Here is a 24,622-nt window from a genome sequence, read left to right as displayed (position 1 = left end):
TCCTTGGAAAAGGATTAAGGGGAATGCTGGCCTTTGTGGGATACATCGTGGCTTAAACTTCACAAAACCACACAAGGTACCAATACTAAGCAAACACTCCATTTTGTTTATCACCATTTGTTATTTACCCCCACATTATTCAATTCCTTCTCTACAGCTCTCAGCCCATCATGCCAGTACTGTCCATGTCTAAACTCAGATCTAAAACATATGATATTTGATTGTCCTCCCATTTCCCCCTATTCTGGAAACTAGTATTGCAACAAATTAAAAAGATCTTCAAAGCTAATATTCCCTTTTCCCTTACAAATATTTTTCTCAATAGTTTGTCTCCTCTCTGGCTCAATTTAATCCCTAGATATACATTGATAGATTTATTGTTAGCTGTTGCATTACATTTAATAGCACCAAATTGGAAACACGCCCACTATGTCACTATTCATTGCTGGCGGAATGCCATTTGTTTCCATCATAAATTAGATACTATGTATCCCCTGTATCGCTAGCAATAAAGAACAATTTTTAAGGCTTCCACTAACTAGCTATCTTTCCCTAATCTCTACTCCTATTAGTAAAGCTATTATTGTATCAGCTACAGTAAGAAAACCACTGTGAATGAACCTTTTTGCTTTATTCTATATGTACTTTTTACACTGATATATCAAATGTTATAACTGCACATTTGTAGAGATTATACATATCTCATTTTAATGTTTACAGTATGTATTGCTATCATTGTATCCCTTTATCTAGGACTATATAATCTTTCCTTTCCCTTCCCTCTTAAGTATTTAATTTCTTTATTTTCCAGCATAAGTGAATTCCCATTTATATTCATATATTTATTTTATGTTTTCACTCACATTTATTATATTCAGTGTTTATTACTCTAGCTCTATCAGCATTTGCAGTTTATTTTATGTACTTAATTGTTACTTTTGCTGTTTCTTAATAAACACAAACATAAAAAAATGACTGAATAATAAAACACACAAAAGTTCGTTAATCTACTGTAGGAAAATAAAATGAACATATTAGATATTTATAAAAATGAATGGCGCTGACTACAAATATGACTCACCCATGAATATTTAGCTGAACTTCATACCTCAGAGGTACAGTAAAGGTTGCAAAGTTATTCTCCAGAAGCTCCTCATTTGCTTCATTTTCACTGTGAAACAAATATATGCTCATTATTCAGGTAGACCACATTAGACTGCAAATAGTAGGAAAGGGACAAGCATCATGGAACTTCTTTTATATTCAGTGTAATTTATTGCGTCTCCCGTGCTGTGTTCCACAAGCAGTGACATAATTCTTTTTTAATCAGCATGCATATGTTGCTTAAGAATTATAAGTCATAGGTGAATACTACTTCAGACAGATGGTCAGTGAACTTCAAATGAACTCTGCCCAAAAGTAAGAATGTGTGTAAACGTGGTCCTCTATTCTGTGGCACTTTCACATAAATGTATTCCTTAATTTTTTAACTAGCTCGAAGTAGATGTTGTCCTTACTTGATCTGCAATCATTTTGCATCTGCGTGAAGAGAAGTGAAGTGGTAACAACCTTGATATATATACTTATTCATTCATTCTCATGCTTTATTTTGCATGGTCTTGGAACGATCAGGTAGGTCAGTATCCTGTAAGAGGTTAGCAAATTGTTGATTCTTGATGTATATTTTACTTGAAGGGCACAGAATTTTTTCCATAGAAGAATGATTTATCAAAGATCTGTAGGAGTACTGAAACAAGCATATTTGCCACAAAATGATGGTTTTTAAGCCGTTCGATCTTCACCTATGAAATGACATATTTCAGAGAAAATTTTAACTTAAACCAGCCATATTTTTTAAAGAAAATTTAGACTACTGCACTAAATTACCCCCTTGTACTCAGGATTCATTATTTATTGGCCATGCAGCAGCAATGTACATGGCAACATCATTCAGTGAATTTTTTTTTTTTTAACTCAAATGCATCATGCCTTTTTTGGAAAACTCTGATTAGGTTATTCCTTTGTTTTCTCCCCATTACATTTAGAAATCCCAGAATAAGCTCCAAGCAGAGAACCTTTATCATCCTTTTACTCTGAAAAATATCAAGTTCATTTGTAATACCCCAGCTCAATCGGCCTTTGACTAATATTTTAGCTGATCTGATTTATGCTTGTCCTGCAGTGAAGAACAGGGATGCAATAGACAATTTAACAACCATATGAGGTTAAGATGCTTTGGATCACAGGGACTTGGTGGTCAGTGGATTATTTATCCCTTTTTGGTGACTTGATACCCTCTTCAATTAAAACTTAGAAACAAGATAGGCAAGAAAGGAAATTTTGGGCATAGCGATGATCTTTCTTGTAAGAATTCTGCTCAGCTTTTCTGCATGTTTGCAATTTAAGGAAGCAGCCTTTCTTATTGTGCCAATTAAAACCTTGAAATAACATTAGGATGGGAACTGGCTGCTGCATCAAATTGAACACCTATTTTTTTCAACTGATTGACAACTTAGTAAGCCATGTTTTCACAGTACATACTGAGCGGTTAGTCCTTGTTGACTTTATTAATCAGACAGAAGCATACTTGCCCAAAACGAAACTGTATTGCCCATATGTCTCTGTTCAATCTAATCAAGGGTTTCATTGGTTGTTTAACTCTTAATGCCGAGAATACTCTCTCTATACACACTGCCTACACATACTATACCTGTAACATGGTCTGATATTGTGCTGTACTTTTTGATGTTATGGGTTGTAGTTGCAAGAAAGCAGATAATTGTTGTACCCCTATTAAAGTTTTGATGCACTCCTCGGGTTCTTATATAGCGCATGGCTACCCGAAGGCCTCCCAGTGCGAGAGGACAACCCTCCAAAAAAGAAGGATGCATGGCAAAACATATTAGAACAGCCAAGTTTTTAGTCCTTTCTGAAAATTCAGTTCATGACTCAAAGACCGAAAACTTTGGGGAGAGAATTCCACAGTTTGGCTCCAAGGTAAGCCTTTGTGGTGCCTCCTCATCTGGATTTCTTTTACTCTAGGTACAGTGGCAAGAGCTGCTGAGGTGGAACTGAGTTTTCTGGTTGGAATTTAAAAAGATGCAAGGGTCTTTAAGTGTCTGGGACCTCTGTTGTATAGTGATCTGTGCATACAGCACATGGTTTTGAACACGATGCGCTGTTCCAAAGGGAGCCAGTGAAGATCAGCGAGGGCAGTTTTAACCAAGACATGCCTCATTGCATCTAAAAGAAGCCGGGCCGCAGCATTTTGTACTACTTGCAGTTTTCTTTTGACATACCTTGGAGAACCAAGCAGTAGTCCATGCACATAATCCAATCTAGAAATGAAGAGAGCCTGAACGATGAGTCTTTTTGCCAGAAACGGAAGTATGGCAAAGATTTTCCTCAGAAGCCTCATTATACTAAAACAGGTGGCAGAGACTTTCTTAGCTTGGTATTCCAAAGTGAGTTGGGGGTCAAGCCAAACTCCTAGGATTTTGACATACTTCTTAGGAGCTGGCAACTCCCCCAAAGAAATCGGCAGTCTAGGATTCGTACCCAGACATGAACTCATTACTTCGGTTTCATCTTTGTTTAATTGGAGCATACTAGCATTCATCCATCTAGATACTGCCTGTAAACAACGAGGCAAAAGGCAGTCAACAGGATCTGAATTGGAGGCAAACAAGATCACTAACTGGGTATCGTCAGCATAGGAAACCAAAGAAATCCCAAATGACTCCACTGTCTTAGCCAGTGGAGCGATATATAAATGTTGAATAATGTGGGACTAAGGGAAGAGTCCTGTGGCACCCCACAGTTGCATTTACATTTACTGGAAAGAAATGCATGGTCAAGAACCTGAAATGTTCTTCCCTTTAAAAATGAGGAAAGCCAGTTAAGTGCATTTCCCTCAATTCCAATTTCTTTCATCTGCTGACACAGCCTATGGTGATCTACCGTGTCAAATTCTGTGCTGAGGTCCAGGAGTATGATCGCAGTAGGACACCCCTGATCCATGCGCTTCCTAGCCTCTTCCAGAACAGTGATCAGAGCAGATTAAGTGTTGAGTAAGGGGCTGAAACCCATTTGGGTGAGGTGAAGAATATTACTATCCTCTAAATATGTGGATAGTTGAGTATTAATATGTTTGTCTAATATTTTGAAGGGAAAGGGAAGTAGCAAGATAGGCCTATAGTTTTTCAGCATCCAGGTTAAATTTTTTCAACAAAGATCTGATTATCGAGTGTTTCCATTGATCGTGGACAATGCTTCTAGATATGGAGAGATTTATCAGATCCGTCAGAACAGGAATGATAACTGAGCCCCTAGGGCCATTATCGAGAGGTCCAAGGGGGATCCTGACTTGAGAGCTGATAAAGAAGAAGCAACCTGATCCTGTGAAATAAAAGAAAATTGTGAAATGGAGGCAGCACTTCTAGGGTGGAGATCTATCATATCCTCCAAATCAGGCTCATTATTTGAAAAGCTTGAATAAATGTCTGCAATTTGTTGTTGAAAGAATAATGCTAAATTGTTGCTGTGTTCTTGTTCAATTAGTTTGCCCTCAGAGGGTGAGAGTAGAATATATTTAAATATCTGAAATATCTCTTTAGAAGCGTTGGGAGATTGTTCAATCATAGCAGCATAATAGGTACTTCGGGCTAGTTTAATTTCTGCGTGGTATAGTCTAATGGCCTTTCTATATTCTTCCTTTAAAACCAGTTTGTAGGCTTTTCTCCAACTTCTTTCTAAACATCTACATTTCCTTTTTAGAATTCGCAAGTGAGGGGTGATCCATGGGGCACCAGCTTTCTGGCAGCTCCCCGTTTTCTTGCTATTTGGGAGTAAGGTATCTAGACCTTCCTTGATCCATTCATTAAATGAGTCCGTACTAATATCATTCGTGTCAAGAAAGACGAGTTTATGGTCTGTCAGGATGTGGTTCCAGTCGCTGACATTAAGTTTATGCCATCGCCTGAAAGTTTGACCTGATACCTGAGTAGGACTACAATTGAAAGGAATGGCTAAGTTTAATGAAATTCAGAAGTAATCTGACCTGGCTAATGGGAGCGGAGGCTTGGAAACTAGACCTACTAAGTAGCTAAAAACTAGATCAATAGTGTGTCATTTCTCATGAGTAGGGCCTCTAACTAATTGATCCAGCTCTACAGCCTCCATATCAGCCAGGAGACCTTTAGCTGCCTTGCTATCTAAATTGTCTACATGCATATTAAAGTGACCTAAAATGGTGAAATTTGTTTTTTTACATGATAAATTGGCCATTAGATCCAAGAAATAGTGTCAAAAATTATCTGGTGGGCCAGGAGGATGATATACCAGAACTCCTGAAAGCATAAATTGGGGATTTAGAGACAATGAGAAAAACATACTTTCACAGTCGGTTATCTGGAGAGGCCGAAAAGTGACCCTAATGGATTCCTTGTAGATGATGGCAATTCCTCCCCCTTTTGAGGTGGTTCTATTTGATCTTATTATTCAATATCCTTGGGTTAGTGCCAGATTGACATCTGGCAAGGATCCCTCATGCAGCCATGTCTCAGTCAGAAGGAGGGCTGTGGGAGAGACATCACTTATTAGGAGATTGATATCTAACTTATGAGCTGGTAATGATCGACAGTTAAGTGTGTCTTAGATAGTGAGCCCACTGTTCCTTCAGTTTGGGGTGTCCACAGACAGGAGGAGCAAGACCACTTATAGTTACTCAGAGCCGGGCAGGATTGGCAAAGATCAGATGGAGGTGGCCTGAGCAGATGGAGAGTCTCTGAAGTATAAAAGGGCCCCTTTATCTTGGCAGAACCAGAGGATCTGGACCCTGGCCCGTCCTGGTGCAGATGGGCACTGACAGGCTTGCCTTAGGTGTGCCTGTGGCGCGTCCGCTGTGCGACCTCAGCAGCACGCTTTTAATAAGGTTCTAGTGTGGGTCTAGCGACAACTAGACCGCCAACCTACCAAGATGGCGACCGGTAAACATGCCACCACCAAGGAGGAAAAATGGCGACCGCTACCGTGTCAGTGCCTAAATTTGGTGTCGAACAAAGGAAGCCCAAGAGGGGCAGGTAGAGGTAAGAATCGTTAGAGCAAACTAATACAAAAGCTCATCCAGCAAATCCGATTATACAGGCTACTGAACACAGGCCTTAGGGTAACGGTTTAAAAATCTTTAAAAACTTTTATTATCGTTAGGGAATGTAATAAAAGGTATAAAAGTGTATCTATATGCTCACCCACCTAATTGAAGAGAGGTCAGCTGCGCAACCGCAGCATCGCGATTTTAATAAGGTCTAGTGGCAACTAGACCGCCAACCTACCAAGATGGCAACCGCTAAACGTGCCACCACCAAGGAGGAAAAATGGTGACCGCTACTGTATCGGTGCCTAAATTTGGCGTCGAACAAAGGAAAGCCAAGGGGGGCAGGTAGAGGTAAGGATCGTTAGAGGAAACTAATACAAAAGCTTATCCAACAAATCCAAGTACCTGGGCCACTGAACACGGGCCTTAGGGTGACAGTTTAAAAAAATTAAAAAACGTTTAGTATCGTTAGGGAATGTAATAAAAGGTATAAAAGTGTATCTATATGCTCACCCAACTAATCGAAGAGCGGTCCGCTGCGCGACGCAGCATTGCGCTTTTGATAAGGGTCTAATGTGGGTCTAGTGACAACTAGACCACCAACCTACCAAGATGGCGACCGGTAAACGTTCCACCACCAAGGAGGAAAAATGGCGACCACCACCGTGTTGGTGCCTAAATTTGGCATCAAACAAAGGAAACCCAAGGGGGGCAGGTACAGGTAAGGATCATTAGAGGAAACTAATACAAAAGCTCATCCAGCAAATCCATGTACCCGGGCCACTGAACACGGGCCTTAGGGTAACGGTTTAAAAATCTTAAAAAACATCTAGTATCGTTAGGGAATGCAATAAAAGGTATAAAAGTGTATCTGTATGCTCACCCACCTAATCGAAGAGAGGTCGAATAAAATCAAAGCTAAGCAATTAGAGGATATGATTGGTCAATCAGTACACATTGGCCCTATTGAAAGATTCCAATCCAGTATCACCTCTGCCTTGGGCGTCAGTGCACCATCTATACCTGTTAATAACTTATTGCAACATTTTAAAAGGCTCTCCCCACCACTATGGTCACTGGAATTGAAATGACAAAGAGAGTATATTATTAGGCTAATCCATTGTTTTTGACCACTCTACCAATTTAGACAGAGGCCCACCTTATGCATATCAGTACCGACTCTGTTCCGCATAAGAACAGTCCATCTTTAACTGCTAGGTAAGGCTCCTTCAAGAAAGGAACACAAGCAATTAGAGGCAAGTTTCCACCTTGTTCGGAATGGACTGTTCCCATGAGGAGCACGGTCAGTATTTATTTGCATAAGGCAGGCCTCTCTGGAGTGCCACAATGAGTGATAAGCAATGGATTGGAATGTTGCCCAGAATGATTGCCTATGACTTAGAATATTTGCAAGCATTCCCCCAATCATCATATGTATATTTTATATGGGTGTTTTACTTCACTACAGTCTCTTTATCACTGCCGGCCTATCCTTAAAAGAAAGATAACTAAACACAACAGAAGTGAATTGTACCTTCAAGTCATGGGGTTTCTTGGAACATCAGTTTTTCCTCTAACAGGAAGAACCAAAAGTGTAAGTTCATAATAAGCAAGGTCTGACTGAATGGGGAGGTTCACGTGCACATTCCCTTTTCTTACTATCATACACAATGTCATTCATCTGTTCATCAGAACTGGCACTGCATATACTCATTCCAATACTCCCAGAATGAACTTGACACACCCTTGCAAGGAATAGTGTTCCTAACATTCAAATCAAATTACAAATATAGGATGTAGTGTTGTGCACAGTAGGAATAAAAAAGAATACTAGAATATATGCATTATAGTCATGGTCTCAATTGTAAATGTAGTCAGGATAAAAGAAACATATACCCTTGGGGTGCTCTTGGGCAAGATAGAGTCATGTGGAGCAGGTTGCAGCAATCACCGGGAGCTTCCTAAGCAGAATGTGATCAAAAGATTCCCTCATTCTAGGACAAACTTAATTCGAGCTAGCTGTTCTGTGTATATCCTGCCTCTTTACAGGAAATGAGGAGTTAATGAGCACGTTTAACATCATCACCTTGAGCATCCATCTCCAAAACATTATGTAAATATCCTCAGACTGGGTAGAACATGGCTGTCATGAGGGGAAAGGAGGATGAATATGTCTTTGATTTTTGCTATGCGCTATATGGTACTGTCTGTGGGGCAGATCTTAGGATGTAAGGGGTCAGAGGAAAAAAATGTAATGTAGGTAAGGGGAATGTGGCATGAATGACATGTTTGTGTGTTGGGGTTTCATTCTCTAAATGTAATAATCTACGGTTTTGGGCTTCCTTCCTGTCTTATTATTCTTTGGCATAAAGGAATTCCAGATCTAAAACTCATAACACCTCTCTTGGATTGAGGTAACCAGGTCCAAAGAGTTAGAGTGTGGACTTGATGGCAAAGTTAACATACCTTGTTATTGGTGGTCCTTAGCAAATGGCCATATTAAAAAAATGGGTCACCGAGGAGAACCCACCTATCATCAAGGTGGAGTCTCCAAAAAGTCAGATCATGGGTGTTACTCTTTCTGCCTCTTTGTTTTCTGCCACTTTCTGTAAGATTAGTTCTTCAGCAACTTTAGTCCTGATTACAAGCCAACTGCCAAACACACAGGGAGGGCACCACCATCATACCAGTGGCATCCCCTCAAGCATATTACAATATTCCTCCTGGACTAACTGGCGGGAACATTGTATTAAGCCGTTCACGCCAGGCTGACTGGTGGGAACAGTGCTACGGTATTAGTCGGAGCGAAGGCCAACACAGTAGCACAACAGTACCATCGGATGGCCAAACTTGTAATCAGGCCCTAAGATTTAAATAGCTCAATGTGTTGTCTTCTGTTCTACTATTTGAGTCACAAAGGTTAACAAGGGTAACAATTAAAGCCTCAGTTAGATCACAGTACAATTTAAGATGTCCTAGGTTTTGGTTCCAATGGATATTTCAAGGGCTCCTTCATGTTTCCCTTATTAAGTGAACCCCATCTTCAGTGTGATCTGAGTAATTGCCAGTGTGGCATTCTTTATATTGCAATACTGTCCTTACAAGCAATAAACATTGCCCTATGTTTGAGTCTGGGGGTAGTGGTGGCAAACAGTTTGTCACTTCTTTGAGAACAGAATAAGCCATTTGCAGTAATCCTTAATAGATGTCATCACCCAAGGCTGCAAGCCAGAAAACTTCACACTCTTTTATTAAAGTACTCTGTACAGTCTTCTCAAAAAGAACATTTTTACTCTACACAACTCTAAACTTAATTGCAATCCCAGTTACACTCATTGAGTAGTTTGCCCAAACGACTGATTCAATGCTCCTCAACACTGAGAAAGCTTTACCTTCAGAAGAAGTTTTCCTTATTCTTTAAAACCTGGCCAAACTCCCCCATTGCTAAAGAAAGCAAACCCAGGTTGCTCTGATTTTCATAATCTGAGCTCAGTCTTAAACTTCACCTCAATGGATGAACTGATTTACCAAATGCTACACAAATGTCTGCTCAAATCGCAAATGCCAATCTCCTGTATGCCTGCCTTGTGAATTTCAAACTTATATGTATAGCTACCACTGCTACCACTGAGGTCCTGGATGGTGCTGTTCCTATTTGGTGACTTATCTCTCCATTGTTATAGACTGGTCAGTGACTTTTGATACACTGCACCATGGAGAACTTCTCCTTACCCTCTCCCCAAGGGCCAGCAGCAGTGGCATCATTATGGATCAGTTTCCCTCTTCCTTTGTGTCTATCACAATATGTGATGTTTGAGACATCCAGATTACACCCAACCTCTATGTCCTATGGAATACTCCATTTCACCTTCAGTGCTTTTCAACCTTCTCATAGATCTGCCATGTGAGACACACCTAATGATCAGTATGCTGACGATGCAGGTCTGAGCTAGTAGCCTATTTTGTGTATAATGCTCCTTTGAAGGCTGGGCGTCCTTGTTCTCGGGGAAATAATACATTTCAAAAGCACAATTCATAATCCTTCTCTTCATTTTTCCACTGCAAGTCCTGTCCAACTAAGCAGCACATAGTCACAGCACAAAAAGATCTAGGAATCACCATAAAAATGGTTTCATCTGAAAAATTAGTGCAATGCAGGTTAGGCTTATCTCTTTCACCACAAGTCACCAAACTATTGTACTACTTTGTGCAAATTACACTGTCTTTGGTATGTCAAGCCATTCATTCATGGCTCTCTTAAGAATTCTCTTAAAAATGGTTCAATTGCTACCCCAGTTGTACACTGACTGTGGAACCATTCTTCTAACTTGAAAACCAAATAATTCTGAGCACCGCTTAAATTCGCTTCCTTTCAAGGTACTGAACGGATTTACGACTAATTGCAACCTGATTAGTGTTATGGAAGTTAAGCTCACATTCTCAAACACAGCAATTCTTTTATCATTCGCTGCCAAAGCCTCTACCTTTATAAACCTCTGTTTCCCCATAAGAAACTGACAGTTGCATGTGGGTGCTGAGTCATGAAAAGAATAATCAGATTAGCTCTTGACATACTTTGAACCAAAAATCAAAATGTTAGTGTAGCATTCTCTAGAATTATTTATTATTTGAAGTAAAAGATTTAATCCCGTTCAAATAACGTCAGAAGACCCATCCCTTAGAAATGATTGTAATTAAACAACACTCCCTTAGTCCACTGCATTTTCACTTGTTGATGCTACCTTTTTCGTTATCCTGTGGCTAGGAGTGCATTTTATAAATGTCTGAAATATTTACATAAATAAGTACACAGAGAATTACCAAAGTATGCAGAGTCAGGCCCATTGAAGTTCTCCAGACATCCATTAGGCTATTCCCTTAGAAGATCTGTGACAAATGAATGCTGTCCTATACAATGATAAATCTTGAAACCACAACTGGGCAGAAACACAGTAAATAACATTTTTAAAATAAACCTTGCACCTATCTCAGTGTATTGCTGATGGGCTCGAATTGCAAATATCCTTCATTTACAGTATTGACACTTGTAGTTGCATATCCTGGCATAAGCAATACAAACAAAAGCACAGTTTATACATTGTCAAAACTGTTCCATAGCAAAGAGATCTCTAAGTTAAGACACACATTCAGCTAGTCAATTCTTGGGCTACAGAAATCCCCTGCTTATGTCTTTATTTCTTTGTGAAACACTCATTAAGTGCAAAAGAGTAACTTTTGTTCCCATCAGAGCAATTAATAAATATTCAGAAACCCACACATATGTCGGCTGAAAAGCTCAATGATCTGAACATCCCTTGCAGACAAAAGTGGTCTACCCAAGATTTTCATACATCCGGATGTTAGTAAAATGAGCGCCAGAAGTGTGGTTCGAAGTGCTAATTGAAAGCAAGTTAAAAGGAAAGCAAGTTATTATTAAATTAAGAAATACACTTAATCTAATGAGCATGCAGCGTGCTCCGGCAGTAGAAGATCTCACCCCGTAGTCCATTCACAGCCATTTCTGAAACAGACACTGAAACCAGAAGAAGCTGAAGATGGCTTAGAAGAATCAACCCCTAAAGAAACAACACTAATTTGCTAGTCTCAGAGAAACAACGCTGTAATTATTTACTGTTATTTACCAGGTGACAGAAGTGGTAATGTTGAGGTCATCTTCTGCTCTTGTGAGCGAACTTGCATCAAGGAGAAAACTAAAATCCATCTGTGAAAAGTCATTAAAAAACAGATTAATTGATTTAAGAGATAAACGCTATCAGAATCCCACAGATATAAAGCATTAGAGCATCAGTTTACACTACAGCCCCCATAGAAAACATACTTCTAGGAATGACAGAGAAGCACTAATAAAGATTCACTCCTCTGTAAACACACACACTCAAATTTGATGGAATATTCTGAGTTGCAGTGATACATTTATAAAATCAGTTTCCATTTGGAGAAATTTGTGACTACTTCTAAAACCCTGATCTGTTTTTTGTAGTTGTTCCATGAAAACTGCTTGAGTAGCAATGTAGACTAAAGGAAGGCAACAGTTAACCCCTTCGCTGCCAGGCCTTTTCCCCCTCCTGTGCCAGGCCTTTTTTTGCCTATTTGGGGCAGTTCGTGCTTAGGCCCTCATAACGTTTTGTCCACATAAGCTAACCAAGCCAAATTTGCGTCCTTTTTTTCCAACATCCTAGGGATTCTAGAGGTACCCAGACTTTGTGGGTTCCCCTGAAGGATACAGTGAAAATTTAGTTTTTTTCAAAAAAATTGGAAAAAGTGCTGCAGAAGAAGGCTTGTGGTTTTTCCCCTGAAAATGGCATCAACAAAGGGTTTGCGGTGCTAAACTCAGCAGCTTCCCAGCTTTCAGGAACAGGCAGACTTGAATCAGAAAACCCAATTTTTCAACACAATTTTGGCATTTTACTGGGACATACCCCATTTTTGCAATTTTTTGTGCTTTCAGCCTCCTTCCAGTCAGTGACAGAAATGGACATGAAACCAATGACCTAAACATTTCTGAAAAGTAGACATAATTCTGAATTCAGCAAGGGGTCATTTGTGTAGATCCTACAAGGGTTTCCTACAGAAAATAACAACTGAAAAAGAAAAATATTGAAATTGAGGTGAAAAAAACATCACTTTTTCTCTACGTTTTACTCTGTAACTTTTCCCTGCAATGTCAGATTATCGAAAGCAATATACTGTTACGTCTGCTGGACTCCTCTGGTTGCGGGGATATATAGGGCTTGTAGGTTCATCAAGAACCCTAGGTACCCAGAGCCAATAAATGAGCTGCACCCTGCAGTGGGTTTTCATTCTATACCGGGTATACAGCAATTCATTTGCTGAAATATAAAGAGTGAAAAATAGCTATCAAGAAAACCTTTGTATTTTCAAAATGGGCACAAGATAAGGTGTTGAGGAGCGGTGGTTATTTGCACATCTCTGAATTCCGGGATGACCATACTAGCATGTGAATTACAGGGCATTTATCAAATAGATGTCTTTTTTACAAACTCTCCTATATTTGGAAGGAAAAAATGTAGAGAAAGACAAGGGGCAATAACACTTGTTTTGCTAATCTATGTTCCCCAAGTCTCCCGATAAAAATGATACCTCACTTGTGTGGGTAGGCCTAGCGCCCGCGACAGGAAACGCCCCAAAACGCAACGTGGACACATTCCATTTTTTTTTAAAGAAAACAGAGGTGTTTTTTGCAAAGTGCCTACCTGTAGATTTTGGCCTCTAGCTCAGCCGGCACCTGGGGAAACCTAGCAAACCAGCACATTTTTGAAAACTAGAAACCCAGGGCAATCCAAGATGTGGTGACTTGCGGGGCTCTGACCAGGTTATGTTACCCAGAATCCTTTGCAAACATAAAAATTGGCCCAAAAAAAAAAACCCTTTTTCCTCTCATTTCGGTGACAAAAAGTTCTGGAATCTGAGAGGAGCCACAAATTTCCTTCCACCCAGCGTTCCCCTAAGTCTCTCGATAAAAATGGTACCTCACTTCTGTGGGTAGGCCTAGCGCCTACGAAAGAAAATGGCCCAAAACACAACGTGGACACAACATATTTTTTCACAGAAAACAGAGGTGTTTTTTGCAAAGTGCCTACCTGTGGATTTTGGCCTCTAGCTCAGCCGGCCCCGGGGGGGGCAGAAATGCCCTAAAATAAATTTGCCCCCCCAACCCCCACCCCCCCTCCGGGAGCGACCCTTGCCTACGGGGTCGCTCCCCCTGCGTGACATTGGCGCCAAAAAACAAAAAACAAATCCCCGGTGCCTAGTGGTTTCTGCCCCCTTGTGGGCAGATTGACCTAAAATCGACCAATCTGCCCCCAAGGGGGGCAGAAATGGTCTAAATACAATTTGCCCCCCAGGGGAGCGACCCTTGCCTGATGGGTCGCTCCCCATCTCTAAAAAAACAAACAAAACAAAAAAAAAAACACAAAAAAAAGATTTGCCCTGGCGCCTAGACGTTTCTGCCCCCCCCGGGGGCACATCGGCCACAATAATAATTGCCTAAGGGGTCGCTCCCCTTGCGTGAAATTCACGCAAAGAAAAAACTCCCTGGTGTATAGTGGTTTCTCATCAAAATAGGCCAATCTGCCCCCAAGGGGGGCAGAAATGGCCTAATTATAATTTGCCCCCTAGGGGAGCGACCCTTGCCTAAGGGGTCGCTCCCCACCAAAAAAAAAAAAAAAAAACATAACAAAAATAAAAAATAAAAATGATCCCTGGTGCCTAGAGGTTTCTGCCCCCCCTGAAAAATGCCCCCCCCCACCCCCCGGGAGCGACCCTTGCCCAAGGGGTCGCTCCCTTATGTCACTTTCTAAAAGAAAAAAAAAATCCCTGGTGTCTAGTGGGATTTCAAAAGCCGGATTGCAAGCAATCCGGCTTTTGAAACCCTGGGAGAGACTTCAAAGGGAAGGAAATACATTTCCTTCCCTTTGAAGCTCCTCCGGGCCTCCCCCAGGGATTGAAAGAGAAATGCTTTGCATTTCTCTTTCAATGCTTCCAGCGCAATGGGGGAGGCCCCTGTGACAAATCAGCGCGCGCTGACGTCACGGGGGTGGGGGGGGTCGGGGGTGGAAGGGGAAGGTCTTCCCCTTCCATCCCCGCCTTGGGGGGGAGAGGGGTACACAGGGGGGGGGGCGCTAGCGCTCCCCCAATTTCCCGTGTGCCTTGGACGAGGTGACCTCGTCCAAGGCACATGGGAACTGTAGCCTTCGACGAGGTCACCTCGTCCAAGGCACAGAACAGGTTAAAGAAGTTGAATATTGCATTCACAATGAAAATATCCTAAACAATGTTAGTTAATAATAGCACACCAACTGCAGGTCGCCCACCAATTGGGTGAATGCCTAAACACCTGCCAGTTGTGGTCTTTCTAACAAGGCCAAAATTATATTTTTCTGTTGGTAACTTGTAACACTTAATGATCACTACTCTTTTTTCTGATAATTGTTTAACTGTCTTAAAGGTCAAGAATAAGAAGAGCTCCTACATGGAGCTGCAGAGCTCTGACTGGCTTCCAACACTTCAAACCACGAAGTGTTGGCAGCCATCTTCGCACTTGGCTTCAGTCGAGTATCAGAAAAAAGTGAGGGGAAAAAGCAAAGGGGCCAGGGTAGGTACAAATGACCCCTTAGGACTGGTGCTGGGGTCCCAGAAGCACTTTTTGTAAAATGTTTGCTGCAAATTCATGACATCACAGATTCACAGCAACATTTTTGAAAAAAAAACAGCGTGAGCTTCCGGGTTTGTTTTTATTAAGCCTCTGGATGGGCCAGGTCCCAGGGGCTTTTTGAAATAAAGGAAGGAGGTGCACAAGCCCCCCTTGTAGGACATTTTGATGCCCCGTGGACAGCCACCTTCCCGGGGCTAATAACAAATACAATGCAGAGTGGCTTCCTGGTCCCCCCAAAGCCCCGGGGACTGCCACCTCCCCTAGACTAATAACAAACACAATGCAGGGGGGCCACCTGGTCCCTCCCCAGCCCCAGGGATAGCCACTTACCCGGGGTTAATAACAAATTAAATGCGGGGGGACCCTTGGCCCCCCACAGCTCGGGGACCACCACCTCCCCAGGGCTAATTGAATCATTGAAGATGTCCCCCTCGAGGAGCCATGGATGGCCCTGGGGACTAACACCCCCAGGGCTGGCTCCTGCTATGTTCCGGGGTACCCACCCCTGGCACACAGCTGTTTGCTCCAACTTGGCAGAAGCTTTGACAGCTCCCCCCCCCAAGTCAGAGCAAACACTTCACTTTCTGCAAGTGAGAGCTGTTTGACAGCACTCACTTTCCGAAAATGAAGAGTTCATCTGTTTCCCAGAATGCAAATATGCGTACATGGAAACAAATGAAAACATAGCTCCCACAAGCAGGGAGCTACTGCTTAAAGCAGCTCCCTGCTTGTGGGAGCAATGCCAGGTCCCACAGGATGTGGGGAGATGACTAGGACAGTGGGGCCTTGAGGCTTTCCCAGCAGTCTTGTCACTCTCTCTTCCATCCCACAATTATGTCATGTGCTGTGAAATACAGACTGTAAGAAAAAGAGCAACCAGGGCACTCCAAAATAATAAGTCCAAGATGAGTAGATTTGCAGAAGATACTTTAATCCTTTGTATCCTTTGGTATTCAAGTCCTCATATTAGAGCAGGTATACATGAGTTACAGAAACAGCCAACACGTGTTTCGTCCTCACTGACTTTTTCAAGGCTGTGAACAAGGACAAAAGGGAACTATTTACAAATAATGACACTACCATCCGGTAGGTACAGAAAAGAGAGAGATGTATCATATTTAAGTTACAAATAAACTGCAAAAAGAGAATGCATAGGGTAAATTAGCCTCTCGGCGTGCATGGATAGTCAAGATAGAGATAACCCATTCTATTCAGACGTTGCACATAAGGAATGCAACACTACATAGAGACGGTGAGTATAGGTGAAAAGAAAAAGATTCTTTAAAAAAATATATTTTAATTTTTTAGTTAATTTTTTATTGAAAAAAAGGTTATGAAGGATAGGGAAACAGAGGGCCAACAAAGAAGAGATGGGTGTAGCGAGGAGTGTGCTTATTAACCACCAGGGTGAAAATGATATCATTGTGCATAAACTATATACATAGGTGAGACAAATGGTGAATATGTTAATTTACCTCAAAAAACTATCATTTGAGTATCTCGAGTAACTCCGTTAAATCTCCAAAGGTGATGCTTTAACTGGGGAGGGGAGCCAAAAAGGAAAACGCATTGTTACTAAAAAGTCAATCTCAATCACTGCAGGTGAAGCAATAAGAAAAAAAAAAAGCAGGTGGATAATTAAACTACGAGCGGTTGAACAGGGCCTCAATATCCACAAGGACCTTCATGTATTTCTCTAAATTCAGATACTTTGTATTTTTCCCTGTCTCTTGAATACACCCCCACTATATGATCAGGGACATCTATGTCCATAATACAATTTGGGACCTAGCTACTTCTCGCTGGATTCCACAATGGAGAACTAAAGTAGTAAACATGCACTTAGCAATACACCATTATTTAAGAAATGTATCATCTATGTTTTAACCTGTTTTTCTTCCCCTCTCTTCATGCATATTACATGACTGTTTATATCAAATAGTGTATATGTTATTATATATAATGCTGTTCTTTTTTTCAGTTTGTCCTCAATATCCCTCATATCATGCTCAACGACAAGATCATAGATTAATACTGTACAAATTTATGTCCCACATTCAAGGGTCCACGCCGATTTGTGTTGTATTTTCAATGGATTTTCATGTCATGCAGATTATGTTCATTATCTCATATTCTTTTTCACGTGTGAATTAATGTCACAACTTTTCATACGTATAACATGCATGCCCTTCCTATTTAAAAATCACATAGTCAATAACCTTTCTCAAAAGTAATAACTCGGATCAAAGGATTTCCTCAACATCACTTTCTATCTTTGTGCACATTTCAAATATTGGGGGTTTCTTTACTACAGACGTTTGAGTCATTATATTTCAGTAAACTATACGTAGTCCTGTTCCATACTGCTGCACGGGCACACTCCAATATGGCGCCCGTGTATTGCCTTGGAATACGAGTGACTTTTGGTTGCGCGTTTTCCGCCTTCTACGTTTTAGTCCTTCCTTTATTTTGTAGAGTGCGCGCATATAGACGCCGACACTCTACGGGGATCTGCCTTCTCATAAAACACGGCAGCGGTATCATGCGCTGCGACTGATTACATACGCCGATTTCCTCTGACTCCGGAGTCTCGAGTCAGCACAGGTAAGGGAGAAGGCTTTCTGCCTTTCTCCTGTAGCCCGTACACTGTAGCTTTTATTTTGGTTTACGGGAGACGCTAACGCGAGGGGCCTCTCCATTTGTTACCATGTCCCCAGCAGTTTATACGCACGGGGCTGGACCTTGCTAACCGGACTGCTATACATATCTTGTCTGGCGGATAACCAGCTTAATTAATATGCTTCCCCATGTTTTGGTGGACTTTTTGTTACTATGTGAGATACCGATTTCATGGCTTTGCTCACTCGTACCAATAGCTTTGGTTTTACACATACATTTTGTTTAATTTGCCTCATGTGTCAGCTAACTTACCTCTTTTTTCGGCGTTAGCCCTTTCCGTATATGGAATGTCTTAACGCCGCCACTCTAGGGCCTCATTCACTATTATAGTCTTCATTAATCACGCTTTTTATACTATTAATGTTTCTTTCGGAACTTGTTTTGTTCACGCGTCTTATGGGGTCTTTCTTCTTTCTTCTCTGTCGGTTCGAATCCACAGGGTGGGTCTACTTAGACCTGTCAGACAGTGTTTTCCTACACTACGGATACACTACAGGATACAGGACTTTTGTTTGAGACGAACACCTGTCCCCTTTACTGAAGGGACTTATATACACCTTTTGGACTACTCAGTGTGTTGGTAGGTTTTTCACCACTTTCCCCCTCCCCTTTTTCTTTATAAAAAAAATTATTTTGAATTTAAAAATGTTTTTTTTTTTTCCTATTGCTTCACCTGCAGTGATTGAGATTGACTTTTTAGTAACAATGCGTTTTCCTTTTTGGCTCCCCTCCCCAGTTAAAGAATCACCTTTGGAGTTTTAACAGAGTTACTCGAGATACTCAAATTATAGTTTTTAGAGGTAAATTAACGTATTCACGGGCACCATTTGTCTCACCTATGTATATAGTTTATGCACGATGATATCATTTTCACCCTGGTGGTTAATAAGCACACTCCTCGCTACACCCATCTCTTCTGTGTTGGCCCTCTGTTTCCCTATCCTTCATAACCTTTTTTTCAATAAAAATATTAACTAAAAACTTAAAATACTTTTTTTAAAGAATAGTTTTCTTTTCACCTATACTCACCGTCTCTATGTAGTGTTGCATTCCATATGTGCAACGTCTTAATAGAATGGGTTATCTCTATCTTGACTATCCATGCACGCCGAGAGGCTAATTTACCCTATGCATTCTCTTTTTGCAGTTTATTTGTAACTTAAATATGATACATCTCTCTCTTTTCTGTACCTACCGGATGGTAGTGTCATTATTTGTAAATAGTTCCCTTTTGTCCTTGTTCACAGCCTTGAAAAAGTCTGTGAGGACGAAACACGTGTTGGCTGTTTCTGTAACTCACGTATACTTGTTCTAATATGAGGACTTGAATACCAAAGGATACAAAGGATTAAAGTATCTTCTGCAAATCTACTCATCTTGGACTTATTATTTTGGAGTGCCCTGGTTGCTCTTTTTCTTACTAAAAGAAAAATACACCCACTCTCAGATCCAATCACACACCAATTCACAACACACACACATACACACTCACAGACCCACAAAACCACTACCACACCCAGTCACAGACCCATACAGCCACTCACATACACACTCACAGAACCACAGTGTGGGGTTGGCTGCATGAGGCCAGTTGGCCGCAGGCCACGCCCTGCGGGTTCTCCCCCATTGGGGTTGGCTGTATGCAGGGAGTTGGTCGCAGGGCCTGGCTGCAGGTGGTTGGATTAACGTATAGTTATTAAACATTACATTTTTTTAAAAACTAGAAATTCACTAAAAAGGACAAAGGTTACATGGAAGTTATAGTTAGGTTCATATTTTACACACACAAAACCATTGAAATTCATCAGTTCTAGTTATGCGAATCTCAAGAAAAGATAACTTGTGCCCTAACGTAACTATAAATTGTGCCCTTGCCATGCACTGCTTATTACCTCGTATATTACAGCAGTCATGACATTTTCTATGACAACGTTGATAATATCACTGTAACATTTGCAATAAGATTATTGATGACAAAACTGTGCCTGCCTGGAGCATGAGTTATAGTTACCTTAGGGCATGAGTTAGTTCCTGAGAAAGTACATCTATACATTACTGTTTACTGGGAAAATTGGAGGTGTTGTGGAAATGAAGTAAAATAAATGTCATATATGGGGGCAGCAGACCCCTTTAATTTAGAGAGGAGGTGTCTAAGGGATGTCTACTGTGAAGAAAATAAATGTTTACAGGTTTTAACTAATTTGTATGATCTCACAGGACTTTCACGAGATCGTGAATGGTAAAATGCAATAGATGAGCTTTCAATACAGTCCAAATGTAGGAATGTACGCTGTGGTCTTGTTATGATCTCACAAGAGTCTTGCTGGATCGTAAAAAGTAGAAAGTAGTAGGTGATCTTTTAATACACTCTAGGGTGCAGAATTGCTCTACTGTGGGAAGGAGTCTTACTGGAGATGGTGTTTTTCAGAGTCTACTAATTCCCATCACAGTCCTTCCTTAGGGCATGTTTCCTCTCACTGACCTCTCGCAAGAGTCTTGCGAGATGGTAAAAAAAAAAAGCTTCCGATATGTCTTCAATAGAACACTACATAATTATTTTGTCTAACTTAATCAACACATCTAATGTTCTACTTTCTTCAAAGTTCCAGGAAAACACTAAGTAACTCAACTCAAAATGTACAAAACGTTGTGACAGCTGAACAGGAAGTACAGCCCCCTCTGAGTCCATGAAGGAACTTGTGCATCCGGGTCCCGAAAGCGTGTTGCGAGAGCTATCACTTTTATAAAAATAAATATCCAAACATCTTTTGTTTACCATTGTTTTATAGATTACCATTAAATACTAACAGAAAACATGATATACACAAAAACTCTATACAATAGATCAGAATGAAATGTAGAACTCTACAATGTCACGAGTGGCCTATGAGCGTCTTACGAGGCTCTTGAAAGAGTAATGCCACCTTAAAAATAGAGTGCTGGTAACATATATCCATTTGAGAGCTACAAGAACTGAGCAAATACACATTCCCTACTGAATTATTGAATATTTATCTGTTTCATACTCACAAATATTTTACAAACATTTTGTATGAACCATACACTGTTATGTTACAACAAAAAAACATTATTTTTACAAAATAATATCTAAGCACAACATATGTTTAAAACTCACTCTACCATACATACCCTCACCTCACCAATTCATTTTCATTCAAACAAAACCTATAAATTAACTGAAAAAACAAGGGTTAAAGTAACGTTATAGTTAGGTGAATTTCTCAGTAGCAATGTTGACGTTTTGAACTAAGAAAACCAGATAAATCCACCAGTTATAGTTAGCGGCATCCCCTTCCATCAGAAGGCGAACACCTGGACACCTAAAACAATAGCTCATGTCTGTCTCCCTCTTACACACACACACACAAAAGGTACCCCCACATGGTAGCACTATACAGCACAGCCCACTCAATTTCTTTGCTCATGGAGTTTTGGTCCTCCTCCTAGAACTGCTGTTGATGGCTCAATGGGGCGAATTCCTACAAGTATCCACGGATACCATTGGGGGGTGGCTGGGAAAGGGGCAGAGGGCCTCTTGGGCATGGCATGGGGATTTAACTCAGCCTGACTTTGATTCAAACTGTTAAAGTGCATCAACCACCCTGCACAAGACTTACCATTTACTCCTCTTCTGCAATGCAAATACCTAATTCACAATGCTGAACTATTTGCAATTATCCAACTCAATAGGCTGTAAAGTGATACTTTTCTGAGACACCAGTGACTAATTCATGCCCTGTTATATGTTTTTGTAAAACTCAATAAAATGTGTTAAAAAAAAACCACAAGTCTGTATAGTTAGCAGCACTATTACTTGCACCCCCCACCATTCACTGCTTATGACCTCACTTGTGATATCACTCATGAAATGTTCTATGACATTATTTATGACATCACAGTTGACATCTCAAATGACAACATTGATGACATCACTGATATCGTTCATCCAAACTTTGTTTTCCCGCATACACATGTATAAATTACTTTGGCATTAGCTATCTGACATTAAGTACAAAATATTTCAAGAGAAGATTAGACGTAATTTCTAAGAACACAGAAACTATTTCCTGAGGTAATGAAAAGAAGCATTATGTGCAACATTGACCCTACACGATTCACTGTAGACGAAGCATCCTTCAAATTAACAATCAATCACAGATCTATTTAAAAATTCTCATTGTACAATGTGTTCAATATCTATGCAGCTATTTAGAGAAACCTAACTTAGTGAATACAAATTCTAAAACAAATGCCCAACTAGGGATAGCTTTTATCTGTTTCAAACTTTAGACACACACCAAACCTACATCGAGAAATAAAGGGCCTGATTTAGAGTTTGGCGGATGGGGTTCGTCCGTTTTTTGTGACGGACTAACCCCATCCGCCAAACTCTAAATCAGGATATCTTGTCCACTGTATTGCGATTCTATTTTATCCTATGGAACTCATAATACGGCAGATGGGAAATCCGCCACATTTGTGATGGAGTAACCTGTCCGTCAAACTCTAAATCAGACCCAAAGTTGATATCAGTAGAGAACAGACTACTGTAAACAGTCTGTACTCTATAAAGGGAGTTGATTCTATACCACACTGTTTGCAAACAGCTAAAGTTTCATTAGAAATAAACCACAGAGTATTCAAAAGAATCTACTAAGGAAAGTTGTGCATTTTATTCAACAGTTCTCAAAAAAAGCACTACTAGCTAACAAAAGATCTCAATGTGTTGAAGATCGTACTACCCACGCCCTTCTTGCTGTGGAGAAAACTTTACAGATAGGCCATCTTCTGAAGCATACCAAGCAAACGTACAAAGGGTAGTATCTGGTGCAAATACTTACCTATGTTAAGTATAAACTTTTATACTAACATAAATATCTGTAATAACTCAAGTCAGTCCCCGACGCCCAAGCACAACTTAAGCTATACTGTCATACAAATACTAACTCTCACAGTCTCTGTAGAATCTATCCTCTTGGATTTCAAACCACAAATAAAAACAAGGTTTGAAATCTCAGAAAATAATCAGAAAGAAATCCAAGGAGCATGTTGTAGTTAGGAAGTGAAATAAGATGATTTATCTGCAACAACTTATTAGAAGAGAATAGAGAGAAAGTGTATACATAATTGCTAAGAAATTTCAACAAGACAGAAAAACTGAAGCTACAAAATAGTCACCCTTTGGTAGAAACTGAAAGGCTGGAAACCCACTCTAGGCAGAACAACTGAAAGGTTCTCAATCTTCTACAGGGGGCAGAGGTAAACAACATAAAAGGGTTTATATCAAAGGTTCTGCAAGAGGGAATTTTTAAGATAATTCAGATTGCAAACTAGAGAAAGAAATACATAGGATACACAGAGACCATTTTAAACACAATCCTAACTGCAAAACCTCCAGAAAAAATCTAGTACATTTTCATAGTTTCACGTTAAAAGAGTTAGAAAAGGCTTTGTAAACTAGAATAATAGCCCATGAAAATGTCACTTATTCAATGAGGCTGGATATTAGCAGAGTGACGGCACAATACCAGTGGGAGCTGAGAAGCAAGATCGAAGATCTAGAAAAGGTGAGTGCTAAGGTCCAACTAAAATTTCCAGCCACATTAAAAAATAATGTGGAAAAGTGGAATGTTTATTCTCCAGGGAGGAGAAGAAGTAAATTAACTGACAGATAAAACAAAGATTGGGTCCTAAAAATGTGATTTAGCGAGAAAACAAATTGTAAGGAAGTCATTTTGAATTAGGCCCCCTGGTAGAGAGATCCAGAAGGCATGAAATTGCTGCCTTAAAATGAAAGTGAGGTTGCTCAGGAAAGGATGTGATGGGTGGAGGGAGGCATGTGGGTAAACAATAAATATCTACGCACATGAATGGAGGGTAAAGAGAACTCAGTAGTACTTAGTATAGGCAGACTCTAAAACAAAATGAACAATGCGGTGCAATGAGAAAGTGTGGAAGGTTAGAAAAATCTGACTATAGGGATGAGGAATGGATTGAGATTGCTATGTGGAATACAAATAGATTATGTGCTAGGTAGAAGCAAAGTGTAGGCACAAAATAGTTAAGAAACGTAGCACACATGTTATCATTCTTCAAGAGACTCACTTGGAGAGACTGGACTGTAAAACATTGTTTAAGAAATGCAAAGGGGTCTAAGAGATTGTATGCTCTGATCAGGCAGGTAGCACCAAAGGGGTGGCAATAATAATAAAGAGAAACAATGGGGTTAGAATTATACATTTTAAGACCAATAGCACAGGGAGGTGGTTTCTTGTCACATCGGCAGCGGGACAGTTCATGTTGTCATGTCCAGGATATTATGGTCATGTGACTATCCTATTTTTTTTTTTTTTTTTTTAGATTGCCTCGAGTCAAACCTATTAAATGCTCCCCCCCCTCTCCTAGTGGGGGGAGATAACAATACTCAAGTTGATACCATAAAAATTTCAAAATATGTTTACACTTCTAAAATGTGTCATAAGGTAAAGGATATGATGCGCAATTTAGGCCTAAGTGATATATGGCATATGCAATAAGGCAATCAGAGGGGCTACACCTTCTACAGTAAAATATGTCTATTGCTCCAGGACAGATTACTTCCTGCTTAATAGATCTTTGTTAAAAACAGTGAC

The 24,622-nt window shown here is 40.4% G+C and overlaps 1 protein-coding gene across 1 annotated transcript in view; it reads right to left on the bottom strand.

Moving 5' to 3' along the window:
- ITGA4 (integrin subunit alpha 4) overlaps positions 1-24,622 on the bottom strand; it is a 365,777-nt gene that overhangs the window by 60,567 nt on the left and 280,588 nt on the right. The window contains exons 20-21 of the mRNA XM_069225453.1: positions 11,737-11,816; positions 1,082-1,171 (exon numbers count right to left, since the gene is read on the bottom strand). Of these exons, the coding sequence (XP_069081554.1) occupies positions 1,082-1,171; positions 11,737-11,816 (170 nt within the window). The remainder of the gene's footprint in view (positions 1-1,081; positions 1,172-11,736; positions 11,817-24,622) is intronic.

The sequence above is a fragment of the Pleurodeles waltl genome, chromosome 3_1 (assembly GCF_031143425.1).
Source record: "Pleurodeles waltl isolate 20211129_DDA chromosome 3_1, aPleWal1.hap1.20221129, whole genome shotgun sequence".
NCBI lineage: Eukaryota > Metazoa > Chordata > Amphibia > Caudata > Salamandridae > Pleurodeles > Pleurodeles waltl.
This window is presented reverse-complemented; position numbering and strand designations above follow the sequence as displayed.